Source organism: Bombyx mandarina, chromosome 04 (assembly GCF_030267445.1).
Source record: "Bombyx mandarina strain Sakado chromosome 04, ASM3026744v2".
NCBI classification, from domain to species: domain Eukaryota; kingdom Metazoa; phylum Arthropoda; class Insecta; order Lepidoptera; family Bombycidae; genus Bombyx; species Bombyx mandarina.
In genome coordinates, this window is record NC_143211.1 from 15,866,154 (window position 1) to 15,882,248 (window position 16,095).

At 38.2% G+C, this 16,095-nt stretch overlaps 1 protein-coding gene across 5 annotated transcripts in view; it reads right to left on the reverse strand.

Annotated features, from left to right (window-relative positions):
- The window catches only part of caps (capricious), a 476,818-nt gene that overhangs the window by 77,557 nt on the left and 383,166 nt on the right, over positions 1-16,095 (reverse strand). For all 5 annotated transcript variants that reach the window (XM_089727184.1, XM_028180283.2, XM_089727186.1 and 2 more), the window contains one exon: positions 11,829-11,873. In XM_089727184.1, the coding sequence (XP_089583310.1) occupies positions 11,829-11,873 (45 nt within the window). The remainder of the gene's footprint in view (positions 1-11,828; positions 11,874-16,095) is intronic.

Below are 16,095 nucleotides of genomic sequence, written 5' to 3' on the forward strand. Positions count from 1 at the left end.
CCTAGTGAAGTGTGGAAGTCCGGCGATTTACTCCTGACCAAAAAAAAGGGCTAGTCTTAACAAATCTCCAGTTGAGTCTGTGAGCTCACCTGTGTAAGGAGTAAGGGTAACTCTGATACTACAAACGATCCGGTAGGGAAAAAAACTGAGTTGCGAGATTACACGATCAAAAGTTCATTTAAGTCAAGCACTTGATTATCGCAATATACAAGGCTCATAACGGAATCCCTTCTTACCTTGTGTCTGTTTTATTGATTGATGACCGAGATCAATTTGTTTTTCTGGGTCAATACATCTTGTGCAATGCGTTTGAGTAATTACTGCTCTGTACTTGTGAAGTATAAACTTATTACTATTCACAACATCTTTAATGTTTCCGGATTTAACGTTTTTTTAGTTTAAAATTTAAATAAATCATATCCACGGGTGAAGGGTTGAACTTCAATTAAGTTTGCCCTATTACATTATTTTAATAGGGCATTTTAATAAACGAAGAATTTTTTACTATAATATTTTTACCAAAATTTTAAACTTTAAATGGCTCTCCTGTACATTTGCAAAAATATATAGTCTTTCACTACTCGATATGAAAGAAATACTTTATATTAAAAATTTGTGTAGCTTTTGAGTCAAGAAATAGATGTTGCTAATTTACATCAGTGAAAGATTTAATTGTGTCAAATAAAATGTAGAGATAACAACACCCTTTATATGCGTTTACCTTAACTGCGAGTAGTAACGGAACATGGTAAGGTCACATGAAAGGTTCGGAAGTTATTCCCTTTGCGTGCTGAAGTAGGACAGACACTCACCCTTTTGTTTATGGATATTACAAAAAAAAACAATAGTCGACATGAGCCGTGATCACGACTGTCACATTAAAACGAAAAAAAAAAGAAACCTTCAACAAAATATTTGTAGCATTTTAATATTAATTTTAGTTATTTAAAATTTTAACAAAAAAGAAAATCGACTTCGTATACATATATATTATAATGAGATATCATCAATGTATTCTTTTTTTTTTAAGGAATTTTATGACCTGGTAACTAAGACCTTTAAGTCATGTCTTATTTTAATTGATATTCTTAATTTTATGAAAAATGATATGGATGAATATGGATTGAAATGAAATGAAATGAAAATGATTAATTTGGGACATTAATCAACTGGGATGAAATTAAATGAAATGAGATAATATGGGAATCAATGTATACGAATTCAATCAAATATGCATTATTTATGGATAGCTCAAAAACTACTGATCTTTATAAATAGGACCACATCTGAACACGTTCCCAAAGGTTCTAAAATGAATTTTTTTTCATATTCTTTCAGATGTTTAACGGCGTCTCTCATTTTTAATGAAAACAATGAATTTTTGTAAAAACCGCCTTCTGTCTTATCAGGGCCCCTGCGTTTACCGAAGCCCAAAGCCAGTACAGCAAACACAGTGAATAAGCAAAGCGCACTAAGCAGCCATTTTATTCAAGCTCCGACGCACACGGGCGCTACAAGGGAAGTATTCTCGAGTCGTCGCGCGCCGCCTTTTGTCTAATCTGTGCGCTGTTTGGTCCACAGATTACATAGCGCAGACAATGTCACTCGTCTTCGTGTTATGTATGCAGTTTGTTTGTAACGAAAGGTGCACTGCACGAGCCAACGGGCAGAACTGAATGCATATTTTTCATTCTCTTTTGTCAACACTACATCGTGTCCGTATGATTGGCTAAGAGAACAGCTTTTCAAATTGAGCAATACAATTTCAGGGATCGTGTAAAACATTAGATTGAATTTCGTCATAAAACGGCGTCGTCCCGACTGCCGGGGCCTCTCGCGAGACGTTACACACATCACTTACATTCCAAATTACGCAACAATGTACCGAGATATTCGTCGACGGCGAGTTATGTTGGCAATAAATTTCTGTTCTATTAAGGGAAACTTTTAGCACCACCGAAACCGAGCGAGCGTTGTAATAAGCTTCGCTCGACATAATGCCGTGACTCGTATCTAGCAGCCGCGCCTGCAATTAGAACGTCAAACAGTCGCGTGCGTTGCGAGATCCGATATAATAAAGCGACCTCACGTTATTCCGGAATAAGGACCCCGCCCTTTGCGTCACGGGGAATTTTAATAAAGCTTATGAAATGGCTAACGGGCCTCAGGTGAACAAATATTCAAGTATTGGAGCGGTAAATTAGACTCAAAATACTGGCCGTCTTAACGTTAATGAAATGGGCTCCTCACCGCGGTTTAATGAAGAAGAAGTTAATATAAATTTAAATAGAATTACAACAGTATCTAATTTAAATAAATGTCCAAGATTGTTGGTTAAGTGAAACGTTTTAATTAGTTACAAACTATTAGTCGAACAAAAGGCTGGCTAATTGAAAACAGCTCGCAGCTGTCAGTTGAAAATGAAAGAAACGGAACGTGCATAATAATTTAAAACCGCAAACAATCCTCAAGCGTCAACAATGAGATTATTCTCATTTTGAAAAAAAAAAGAAAAAATTTCAAAAACTAAATTGTAAAATGGGCGGCGTGCGCGTGCTGAGCCGCTGCGGGTTGTTATTCATAGTCGAAACACGTTATTTAATTTGCGATATGCGGCAACAGAACGTACCAAAATAAACGGATAACACTGTTTGGACGCTCCGCGTTACACTTATAACTAGATTTGTCTTTGTGAAATTCAGTAAACGTCGCTCCTAATGGACGGAGAGTTTAAATTCATAACAAATTACAATGTTTCATTCCAACTTGGAAATGCAACAGTAATTCATTGTATTAAATAATGAAGGATGTTTAAAAAGTAAAAGAAATTAATACAATTTAGAAATTTGTTTATGTGAAAATGTCATATTATATCGACGCTTGAAAGGCAAACGTGACTAAGCGACAATAACTGATTTGTACATAAATGATATATACCATATTCTATAAATGATATATACCATATGCAAAAATCATATTCGATGCGCAAAAAAAAATTAATTCTAGTTCTATTAAAATCATATCAATCCTACAGCTACTAGCTAGATTCTACTACAGCTGGATTCGTTAAAATAAATTTTGTTTTCAGGTATTTCAACTTTAAATTAGTCTACTGTAAAGTTCACGCATTGTCGCTTAGTCGCGTTTGCCTTTCAAGCGTCGATATTATTATCGTTCGTTTACTTTTGAAGATATAGTAGACAAATGCTCGTCGGTCTAAGCTAATTGAAATTTTAAAACGACTCTACCTTTTAGTCAACCTGTCATTTGTAACGAAGTTGCTCTTGAAACACCGTGTGATAGGCTCTAAGATATTTTCCTGCTTTCCGGGTCGTAAATTATGGCGCCTGCACAATTATGGAGGAGGAAATTAAGAGAACCGAGCACGCTCACACGGAAACTATGCATTAATCATATCGGTACAAAAATTAATATATTTTGCACCTGCAACCGACATTAATCTCGGACTTAATCAAAAAAGTTGCGATGTAATTCCTCCGAATGACCTACGAGAGGCGTGGAGGTACAATAACTTGATTTTCGAATAAATGGTTCGGAAGTTGATCTACAGCGGGAGCGCCGAGTTAGACGAGCGAAGTTCCGAGTTGAATTTACATCCCTGCCTTTGTTACACTGAAAAGTTAGTATCGGCAACTAAGGGCTTCAATGTAATGGGCTTCAAGAGTATTCATGAGAGTTTCAGGGAATCTGTGCTGTCCATTCATTGTGCTCTGCATTGAAAACTATTTTTTTTAAATATATGTATCTAACTTCAAAAGTATATCAGAGGAAGTGTGAAAGACAACAAATTAAAGAGCGGACGGTTAGCGTGGTATGGAAATGTGATGCGTAGAGAGAAGATGCAAGTGACTAGGAGATGCATGGAAATGGTAGTGCAAGGTAGAGGGGGAAGAGGTCGACCGAAGAAGACATCGATGGAGTGTGTAAATGACGATATGAGTGCAGGATATCGGGTCATCACACGAATGTTTGTTCGATGTGGGAATCGAACCCGCAACCTTCGGCACAATAGTCTGGGGCGTTAACTATTACGCCACCGAGTCAGTCATTTATGTCGTAATTAAGCGAGGACCTGTTTCCCGTCGACAGCATCCAACAAACCAATACGATTCACGTAACTTTATTTACAATAGAATTCTCGGAGATTGAGAAGTTATGGCATCCGATTTTGCGGTACCGCCGGATTCCGCCATCGATTAGTCGACCGTTCTATTTCGAATCACATTCATTGCTCGGTGTTAGATCCCCGGTACACCGGGTGTAGAGTCCGTCGGGCACCGGTAAGTGTCACTAACCGATCTCCAAGGCACTCCACAATAGTTGAGTACTGCGTTGTAGATTGCTTTGTGTTAAAGGATTTGTGGTCGAGTATTGGTGAATGATCTACTATCGGTAATTAATTGGATAGGTCAGAACGTCGGTCGATATTTTGCTAGGGTTTCGTAAAGGAGAGATAGATATTTAGTGATAACTTCGTTAGATAAACGTAGAAAGGATGTAGTAATATTGTAGACATGGCTTAGAGTAAAACAAAAGTGTTGATTCTGAAATGAATATTTTTGAAATATAGTATGTATAAATTTATCTTGTATATGTGTGTTGATATCTTAAATATTCATGATTATAGAATAAATAACCTAAAATTTAAAACCTCATATTTAGTGCTTTTGAGACATATAATTTTTCGGTTAGGTTCTTAGTTTTTTTTCTTTGTTTTTTTTTTTACCTATGCTGATAGCCTTGAGAGGCTGTATCAGCGTTACCGGACGAGAGCTCTTAGTGAACGCTCACCGATACTCATGGACCAAGGCTGGGGACACAGCATTTTCTACTGCTGGTTTTAGCGGTTCTGTCAAACTTAAATAAAATTGTACCGTTCTTAATGTCTCACCTTTTAGCTTTAGCTGTCAATTTTTGTAGTATGCTCAAATGAACAAATACACAAACAAACGGACAAGTAAAATTTTGGTTTACTATTCTTTTTTTTTTCTTTTTATTGCTCAGATTGGTGGACGCAAATGTTATTCCTTTCACTGGAAGTCAATCGTGAAGATTTCTTAAGTACATATTTCATTAGAAAAATTGGTATTGGTACCCGGCTGCGGGATTCGAACACCGTTGCATCGCTAGATACGAATGCACCGGACGTCTTAACCTTTACACCGCGACGACTTCAAAGATCTGCAAAGTGTGGGCACGCGTCCATTGAGTTCTATAGTAGAAACGTAATTGGGACTATTACTTACTTGAATGTGTATCTACCGGTCCAATCGTTTTACGAATAGAGATCGCTTACAATGAAACTCTAAGCACGTATTAATTTGTAAGTTTTCGGGCTTGATGAGTGCAGCCCGGGTTTGCAGGAGGGAGCGCCGCCGTGACCCGAATCGGTAATGAGGCAATAACACACTCTGAATGGAATTACTTGGCTATTATTTGTGGGTTCTGAAGAAAATCCTCAATAATAAATCGTGAAGTAATTCTCGATAGTTTTATTACATAAACAAAATTATTTTTACGTTTAATTTTTGCCTTTTTAATTTTCATTGCGCTTTTTTTTTATTGCCTAGGTAGTTGGGGCGCGTGTGAGGTATTACATAATGACAATTAATACTTTATTTGACACAATATGTAATTGTGTTTTGCTTAGATGTGTGGACGACCTCACAGCCCACCTGGTGTTAATTGGTTACTAGAGCCCATAGACATCTACAGTGTAAATGCGCCACCCACCTTGAGATATAAGTTCTAAGGTCTCAGTATAGTTACAAAGGCTGCCCCACCCTTCAAACCGAAACGCATTACTGCTTCACGGCAGAAATAGGCGGGTGGTATCCACCCGCGCGGACTCACAAGAGGTCCTACCGCTGGTAATTACGCAAATTATCCTTATGGGATCAAATTATGGGATCATTTGCCTACTTTTGCCGCTAGGGTCGCTGTTCCAACTGCATACAAAATTGGGCTAACTTTTACGCTATCGAGAACGTTAAAAAACTCGCACAAAGCACACAGGTGAGTTCATTGACCTGTCTATCCAGTAATAATAAGAAACCCATGCTATGAACACACCAGTAAGCTAAAATTTCTGAGAAATTTTCGTAAGCTCTGCCGGTCTAAATAACCGTTTACTTTCTAAATAACCTTAACCCGCACAAAACTTATGACTTGGTGTTATCTTTCATAACTTTACGGCGAATAGCAAAATAGCCTTTATAATATAAACTATTATTAAATTGTGTTTTCATCTCTGCTTTATTTGTTGTTTTTTTTTATTGTAGCTCCCGGCAGACTTCGTAGTGCCTCAATCGATAAATAAAAGACCGACGGGGGACACACACATAAAAGGAAAAACAAAATTGTTATTTTTATTTAATTCCGAGCATTTTCATATTTATCTACCTTTTAAACCTTCTCTGGACTTCCACAAATAATTCAAGACCACAATTAGCCAAATCGGTTCAGCCGTTCTCGAGTTTTAGCGAGACTAATGCCCGTATCTTTAGACGTTTCGTAAAATAGTCCTCCACTCTTAACTCATCCGATGATGCTCGAGAATTCCCTCCAAACTTACTCGAGTTTGGTATTTTTAGTCGACCATTACAATATTCCTCAACTGTCCTCGAGTGAGGTAATAATGATGAAAATTTGATCAAGCTAGCATCAAACCCATAGAGTTCTGTAGTCTATGGTCATTGTTTAATGTCAAAGTCAAGCTGCCGCTGTCTGTTTGACACTAGATGAACTTGTTTGATGTTTTGGTTGCTGAGTTATTCGTAAATATGTGTGCGTGCGGTAAATCTGAAAGTGTATTATTTATTTTCTAACCTATTATTATTTTAGATTTCGGATCCGGCTTTGTATTTTTATTCGCCGCTTTTGTGTGAATTTGGTTGCATCGTGTTGTTGAAGTGCTTTTCCACAACCACCAGTTTATTATTATATAAATAAAACTTATAATCGCATTGACTTTATTTATCAGGTAGTAAGCAAAATATGTCTCTTATGTAGGTAAATAAAATAAATAGTTTCAAATGTCTAACCTCGAACTATTTACTTTATTAATAAATATTATCATACTTAAATTATCAAAATATGCGGGAATCATGCACAGATCCAGGCCATTGCACAACAATATCATATATTTCCATTTGCGGTCCACATACTATTTGGACATTGATAGAAAACCAGCCTTGAGGAACGTTCAAGGTACGTCGCGACGTACCTTGACTTGACAGTTCGCTTACTTCACTCCGGTTAGGAAAATTTTCCAAGGACGTTTGAGTGGAGTTTATTTTTACGACTAATCATACCAAAACGCGCGTTGGAGGTTGAGTCGAGTCGAGTTAAGCTCGTGTAAACGACTAAAGATACGGGTGTAACGAACAGCAATTCATTTTTATATATAGAGATAATTATTTTGTAAACTTTTATAATTGCCTATTATTATAAATTATAATTGTTATAACCCTGGACCGAAAATTTACAGGAATCTTTCTTGTGTTTTGTGATTGTGTGACTTTTGAGATTTGGGGCAAATTTATTAGACTCGGACGATAGTGTTATGGTAAGCTTTACGAACAGTGGCGGATTAACCATGTAGCAATTGCTACGGGCCCCGCGCGAACGGGGGACCCGCATATTTAAACCCACTCATCTCTGCCCGAGCTTAATTTTTTGAGCGACTTATTAAGAAAAAGTTGTTTGTATAAACGTGTAGAATTTCAATCAGCCTGATAATCAGCTCTACAAAAAGTCTGACGTATGCAAGCACTCTTACCCGACACAGTGTGGATGTGTAGGAGAATTGAGATGGCTCGATTTAAGTTGTAAAAATTATATATTTATTTGTAAGATTAACAGTCTACATTATTATTAGTATTATTTCATCATAATCATCATCATTCTTTCCTTTTACCCTCTGCTGGGGTGTAGGGCTCGAATCAATTTTTTCCATTTATATCGGTCTTGGGCAGTCTGTTCTAACTCCTCCCACGTCATGCCCAAGACCCCTAGCTCCTGCTCCACCGAGCGACGCCAAGTTATTATTTAGTAACCATATACTTTTTGGTATATGGTTACTAAAAGCTACAGGGCCCGCGCTTGCTTAATCCGGCACTGTTTACGAAAGTGATTATTTTACTATATTGTGTATGTGCAGTACAGTACATAGCGGACTCTGCGATATAATTAACCGGTCTGATGTTAGTTGTTTTTTACTTAATGAAAGTTTGCTTTATATTATTTTATTCTAAACGATGTGTTTCTTCCATTGGTATAAATGGTATGAAAAAACCTTTGGTGCTAAATATTTTTAGGATATCAATTAACTATTTCTCGTTTTTTTTAATTTGTATAGAGGTTACAATTCGTAAAAATATTGTATGTTATCTGTATTAATTTTAAGTATGGGTCCGGCAGTACTTGTTCTACTTTGAAAAAAAAAAAGTAAAATATATAAACTTAAAACATAATCACAGCGCCATCTACCGATTTGAGTTGTAAATTAATCCTGAAATCCATTGTAACACTCGCATCGATACCATCAAAATTGGTCCAGCCGTTTACAGAATAATTATCTAAATTCTATTATAATTATTGATAGCCCAATAGTTAGATTCCTTTTATGTACTGAATTGTTTCTATAGGTTTGTTATTGATTTAAACTAAAAAAAAAAAAAAAAAAATCGACAATAATAAAAGTAAAGAATATCGATTAACGAATAAAGGTACCGGTACTTAACCGTTTCGTCTTTGGCTATTTATATTACAGATAGAGATATAAATTTGTTCTTTGAATCGGCAAAGTGAGAATATGCCAACCATTCATACTAATCAATAATTCATATAATATAAATATGTATAAATAAAATATTTCATATAATTCATATAAATTTTGATGAAATAAGCACTAAAATTTTTATCCGAAACATGTCTTGTCGGATCCCTCGGATTCACTCTTGGTGCTTTTAGGACCCTGAAGCACCGGCCACCGTCCACATTGAACTCGTCGACTACGTTGAAGAGTTCGACGAGCGAACTAACCCATAGACACAGCCCGCTGAGTTTCTCGCCGGATCTTCTCAGTGGGTCGCGATTCCGATCCGGTGGTAGATTCTGAGAAGCACTGCTCTTGCTAGGGCTAGTGTTAGCAAATTCTCTCAGGTTGAGCCCGTGAGCTCACTAAAAGAGCGCACTAAAAAGAACACTATTGTTCATAGTTAGAAAGTAAGATAATTTTAAAATTTGAATAACTAATTTTTCCAAAAAAATATTTGAAACACGTCTCCTTTTAGAGACTGTATCGTGAAAGATAGTTTTAAAAAAAAACCTATTGAAAAAAGGTAATTTTGTTAGTGCCTTGTTCCAGTCGACATAAATATTTACGGCAGAATTTTACTGTGGTAATTAAAGAGAATGGCGAAAAATAATACAAGTCCACCAGTAGGTAGGTATGCCTCGGGTAATGAAGTTTACAGGAGCTAATTATGAGTAATGACCTCTTCGCTCTCCACTCTTCTATATTAAATGTTTTTGTTAGGCATTGTTTTTGTTTTATTATGTAAGCCTTGTGGTTTTTCACGGTTTTTCTATTTAAAATAATACACGGCGTGTTTTATACATTAGACCAGGAGGGCATCACAATGTTTTAAACACGTTTTTATAGCTTCATATATATGTTATTTTAGGTTTGATTGCTTTGCTTAAATATAATAATTATTACAGAACAATAAGATTTAAAACTTTATGCATTCCAAGGAATTCGTTTAAACTTATGATAGTACCCTTCGTAAAGGTTTTATGATGTGAAGTCATTCTTTAAAAATACTATTATAGAATTTGTAAGTTGAAAATTTGTTATTTAGTTCCTTATAGGTCAATGTTAAGTCTTCATGGAATTCAACACAGGATTGGAATTCATATGATGAGAAACGTGGCTACTTTTTTTATTATTGTCGATGTATGCAGACGAGCATACATTTTACTTGACGGTAGTATTTACTGACGCCTCTGGACTTGAGCAATACCGCAGCCAAAGTCGTCGTGGCCTAAAGGATAAGACGTCCGGTGCATTCGTGTGTAGCGATGCACCGGTGTTCGAATCCCGCAGGCCGGTACCAATTTTTCTAATGAAATACGTACTCAACAAATGTTCACGATTGACTTCCACGGTGAAGGAATAACATCGTGTAATAAAAGGGAAACCCGCAAAATTATAATTTGCGTAATCACTGGTGGTAGGACCTCTTGGGAGTCCGCACGGGTAGGTACTACTACCCCGCCTATTTCCGCTGTGAAGCAGTAATAAATGCATTTCGGTTCGAAAGGTGGGGTAGCCGTTGTAACTATATTGAGACCTTAGAACTTATATCTCATGGTGGGTGGCGCATTTACGTTGTAGATGTCTATGGGCTCCAGTAACCACTTAACATCAGGTGGGCTGTGAGCTCGTCCACCCATCTAACCAATAAAAAAAAGCCAAGCCACTGGCTAAACAACAGCAATTTGAAATCTTACCACCTCGTGCTTCTAACGTTGAGAATTATTGTATCCTGATCATTTCGTGCACTCCCCGTAAAGATGTTTCACGATCTCAAGTGTATTTATTAATCATGATAATACCTTACATTATAAATCCGTATTACACAAATTAATTACGTTGAAAATGAAGACGATATTAATTATATTAATTGAAAGATATCCGTTACGCTGGAGTTGTAATTATTGAGAATTCCTAGCGGTTTAATATCGAGTGTCGTCGAGTGGCTGTACGTACGTACGGTCGTGGTGGCTTCTAAGAACATTCGATATTGTCTATTGGAACATTACAAATTATGCTCATTTACATATATATTTATCGATTTCAAGGCTTCGAGTTTAATATTCCAGAACACGGAAGAGAATCGTTTTGCAACTTAGCTTCAAATTAATAATTATATAAATAATCTATATATATAAAAATGAAAACCGTTTTCCGTTGTCACGACATAACATGAAAACGGCTTGGCCGATTTGGCAAATTTTGGTCTTGAATTATTTGTGGAAGTCCAGAGAAGGTTTAAAATATGAAAATTCTCGGAATTAAATAAAAATAACAATTTTGTTTTCCCTTTGACGTGTTCCCCGTCGGACGGATTCCTTTTGTTTGTTTTAAGTTTATTCTATATAAAAGTTTAGGTCTTTTATTTATCGATTGAGGCACTACGAAGTCTGCCGGTTCAGCTAGTATAAATATAAATATTTACTAACAATCACGCCACGTTAACTGGTCCCGTGCTAAGTTCGTAAAGAACTTGTGTTACAAGTACCAGATAACGGAAATAAATATAATATTTTTATTATACACATACATATATTTAATATACACCCATAACCCTGGAAAGACATTTATATTTATCATACAAATATCTTCCCTTGGCGGGATTCGAACCCGCGACCCCCTTGTGTAGTGACCATGTCACTTACCACTACACCAGGCGGCCGTTTATATTCCGTATTATAGATCTGTAGACGATTCGCATAGTGTTAAGTCGTCATCATAGCTCTTAGAATGCCAATATTTGGCTTATGAAATCGATCTTAACTACATTGGAATAAAGGTCAATAGTTCACACGTTGAACAGGAATAGATAAATCTTCGTATCAGACATAGACAGAAAAGTAAGCAGAATATAACAATGTATTATTTGAGACGCATGCCGTATAGTAGCGCATGATAGGGATTGTATCTTATGAATAAATAATATTATCTGATATCTTGTCTTCTTGAAAGATCAACGAAATAATACAATATATGTAAAACTTACCGCTGTCCTTCTCATTATATCACTGTTCGTTTTCTGAGATGTTTTCTGTGAACAATTAATTATGATTAGAAATTGAAATAATTTTATTTAGGGAACTTTTTGAATTTTGTATGCAAGACAATATGACTGCCGCTATTCACCTCAAGACCCGAGGGCGAAGCCACTGTTTTATTGTATAACGATCGTTCCATCCTATAGCACATAGTACATGATTGGTTCACATCCTGATCGGCTTGGTATAGGTACGCTGTACCAGCAGTCAGCTGACTATACTTAGTGGTTTTCGATAATCGACAGTGGCTCGATACATATTGCGGTCCGTAGACGAAGATGATCAGGAAAGTCTCATGCACGTCTTTGTATGTCATAAAAATAACGGCTGCGTTTATAGCTTTTAAATAGCTTTAAAGAAATTTACACATCTCGTAACAACTTTGTTTTCCACGGACGTAAGAAGAATAAAACGAAAAATTAACATTTCAAAGTGAGTTTGTAGTTGTTTGTTCCGAATTTAATGCGAGTGGTATCGCGAGGAAATGTTAGTGTTCTTTTTTTTTTATTGCTTAGATGGGTGGACGAGCTCACAGCCCACCTGGTGTTAAATGGTTACTGGAGCCCATAGACTTCTCCAATGTAAATGCGCTACCCACCTTGAGATATAAGTTCTAAGGTCTCAAATATATAGTTAGTTACAACGGTTGCCCCACCCTTCAAACCGAAACGCATTACTGCCTCACGGCAGAAATAGGCAGGGTGGTGGTACCTACCCGTGCGGACTCACAAGAGGTCCTACCGCCAATAAGTATTTATAATTTGATTACATTTCAGCGGAGTGTGTAATGTTAACAACAATGCGAACTGTGCGTTTGACGGGCGCCGTCCGTGCGTTCACAGACCGGCTGGGAATGGACGCGTGCCCCAACGAACTCACTTCACACACGATTTGCTCGGCCCTAATGCGATACGACCTTGGCGATGGAATGCGTGCACCTTAAATCGTGCGCGTTAAGAACTAATTTCATTCGACGTAAGTAATTTTGCCGGTTAATCGTGATCTTGTGTGCGCTGTCGAACGCGGAAAGCCTTTTTTGTTTGTTAACGAGATGTATTGTATTATGGGTCTTTATAAAAATATCCGTGTCAGTTAATTTGATTCATATTGAATATGTTTGAAATATTTTTTACTATAAACAGAGTGCCGAATATATTTCTTTAAAAGTCTAAAAGAACTAACCCATAATTGAAAAACTATTATGAATATAGACCGTATTGCGGTGTACTAAAAGTACTAACTAGTCTAGTAGTACTACTCACAATCTCATCAAGGTGGGCGGGTGCTTTCGATCTTCCATTAAAATACGAAACTTATAAGTAACTGTTCAAATGATTACTTGAATCCTTAGTGAGTATTAGCAATCACTTAATTGTTGGGAGATCAAGTTTTGTAAGAAACACAGCAAGCTTCCAATGCACAAAACCACTTTAGCTTGAGTCGACGTGACTGTTCCAATCTAAGAATGTACTACGAAAGAACTAATTGGATATTCGATTTTTGTTTTCATTGTACTATGAGTAAAGAAGCCGAAAACCGAAGCAAATGGAAGCTGATGGTACAAAGAGCCACGAAGGGCTTTCAGGGACACGACTTTCAGCAATGGAGTATTCGACTAAGAAGAAGAGATGAGTATATCAGATCAACAACCCCAGAGATGACGAGCTAATGACGTCACACTAGTAAGATTACACACACCACTAATATTATCCTGTTCTCTGAAGCATACGACATTTTTCATCAAATGGGATACGCCGAACATAAGATACAACATAGGCAACTAATCATTGCAAGTACCTACATTTGTACAGTGTAATAGGGTCTCACAGAAGAGCCGACACAATTTGCAGTAAATAAGGATATAGGTTAGCATCATTATCCTGCGATACAACAGGCCTCGTAAACGGGCCTACAGTTAATGAGTTACACCCCGGTCACCTCTGTCGTGTAAGTGTTCTGTGGCATTCCTAGAGAACGATTTATAGTGGGCGTTATCACTACATAGTTCCAACAAGGAACAGTTTAGCAACATGATTCAATGGTTCAGTTTCTGATCTAATATTCCCGGACCAAGAATAATTACGATACAGAGTTCTAAATTTTCTTTAAGCGCCTATATAGTTGTTGTTTTAGATTACGAGAAGGTATCTTATCCCACCGCAATGGGGCAACGCAAAGCCGTCATCGTCCGAAACATGCCTTGTCCGATCTCCCGGATTCACTCTCGGTGCTTTGAGATCTCTCAAGTACTCGTCGATTACGACGAAGAGTTCGAAGAGCGATAGACACAGCCCACTGAGTTTCTCGCCGGATCTTCTCAGTGGGCCGCGACTCCGATCCGGTCGTAGATTCTACGAAGCACTGCTAGGGCTAGTGTTAGCAAATTCTTTCCAGTTGAGTCCGTGGGCTCACCTACCCGTCCGGGCGTAGCTGGAATAGCTTTTTGGGCTACCAACGAATAGGTAGAGAGAAAAAAAGCGTTTTTTTATTGCTTGGATGGGTGGACAAGCTCACACACCACCTGGTGTTAAGTGGTTACTGGAGCCCATAGACATCTACAACGCAAATGCGCCACCCACCTTGAGATATAAGTTCTAAGGTCCCAAGTTTAGTTACAACGGCTGTCCCACCCTTCAAACCGAAACGCATTACTGCTTCACGGCAGATATAGGCAGGGTGGTGGTACCTAACCGTGCGGACTCACAAGAGGTCCTACCACCAGTAAAAAATGCTAACAGGATTGTTATGTTACAGCTTATTCCGACTAGAGATAAGGCGTTTGATGCAGTCCCCTCCAGACTAGACAGGACAAAGGAGGTACGTCCGAGATGGTTTCTAATTACGACACAGACCGTTATGCAAATCGGGTGCCGACGCGGTGGGCTCTTTGTGTCTAATAAACATGCGCGGCTCTTGCGGTCGCCCCGCCAAATTGCTCGCTCGCCTTCCGTTCGCCTCACGGGCAATAAAACCACTTCAATTGTAGTGCCCTCTCTACTATTAGTACTCACTGACCGAACGGAGCATCGTAGCTTCGGAATTTATCAAAACCAGACGAAATTATTTGAGTTGAATTTTTGAAAACATTTTTTACAGTTTTACGGTTCAAGCTTGCACTTGTACTGAATGTTTTGCAATTTCTGATAATTCCTTTCGCTCCGTAGTTTTCGTGGTTTACTAGGAGTAGAGACCCCGGTAACCGTACTCGTCGAACTCGGCAAAGAGTTCGACGTGCAACCTAACCTAAGCATCAGCACGTTGAGTTTTTCGCCGGATCTTCTCAGCGGGCTACGATTCCGATCCGGTAGTAGATTAATTCGCGAAGCAGCTACTCTTGAGTTGTTAGGTCTCCCCTGGAGGCGCTCAAAGTAGCTGTTAGTAAATCCCGCCCATCTGTTCTTGTGAAACTGGAAAGGCGTCAGGGCCATCAGTAAACGCTCAATCATAAATAAAGTTTTCATGGTAATTATCGACTTTACAAGGTCTACATTTACGACTCGAAAAACCTTATAACCTACTGTCATTCTATGGCTTTACAGAAACACGATGCTATGTCTACACTTACGTAACTAACGGACACGTAATTTCATCAGCTTTTCGAGTGCCTATTTATTTGATTTGTAGCACACGTTCCTTCCTAATTTAGTCGGTAGATGCGTTCGGGTAAATTGCACGAAGCGGTCTAGGAAAATCGGCGGGTCGTGCCGCGACTCGGCTCGTCCCGAAACTGGGCTACGGGCGTCGCTCAGCCGACCCCACCGTAATTTTTCACGGAAACTGTCCCGTCGCCCGACGCCTAACAGAACGTCGTTCTAAACGAGTTTACTAACATGGCTGCGAAAAAAAAATCGATTCGCTATCGACCCCCTATTGTTTTCGGTTCGGCTATAAATCACGAATGCCGAACGTCAGAAGTCACGAATACGTGTGCAGTTGAAAAAATATATACATTTTTCACACGAACCTCCAATATTTCCGTTTGTATTCGAACAATCGAGGTGCGTTTTGCTCGTGTCGGTGCCGGATCAAAGATCGGCCCGCGTCGGAACTTATTCGTGCGTATTTAGGAATCGTTGCATTTTCGCTTGCGTTTACAAGGGAAGTCGTTACCGGTGTCGTGTTGGCGAGCAAAAAGTACGAACCACTCTATCAGCCTTTGTAAATGCGCGCATCGAACGCGTCAACGCAATCTCGAACTTATCTCTTACAGTTTAA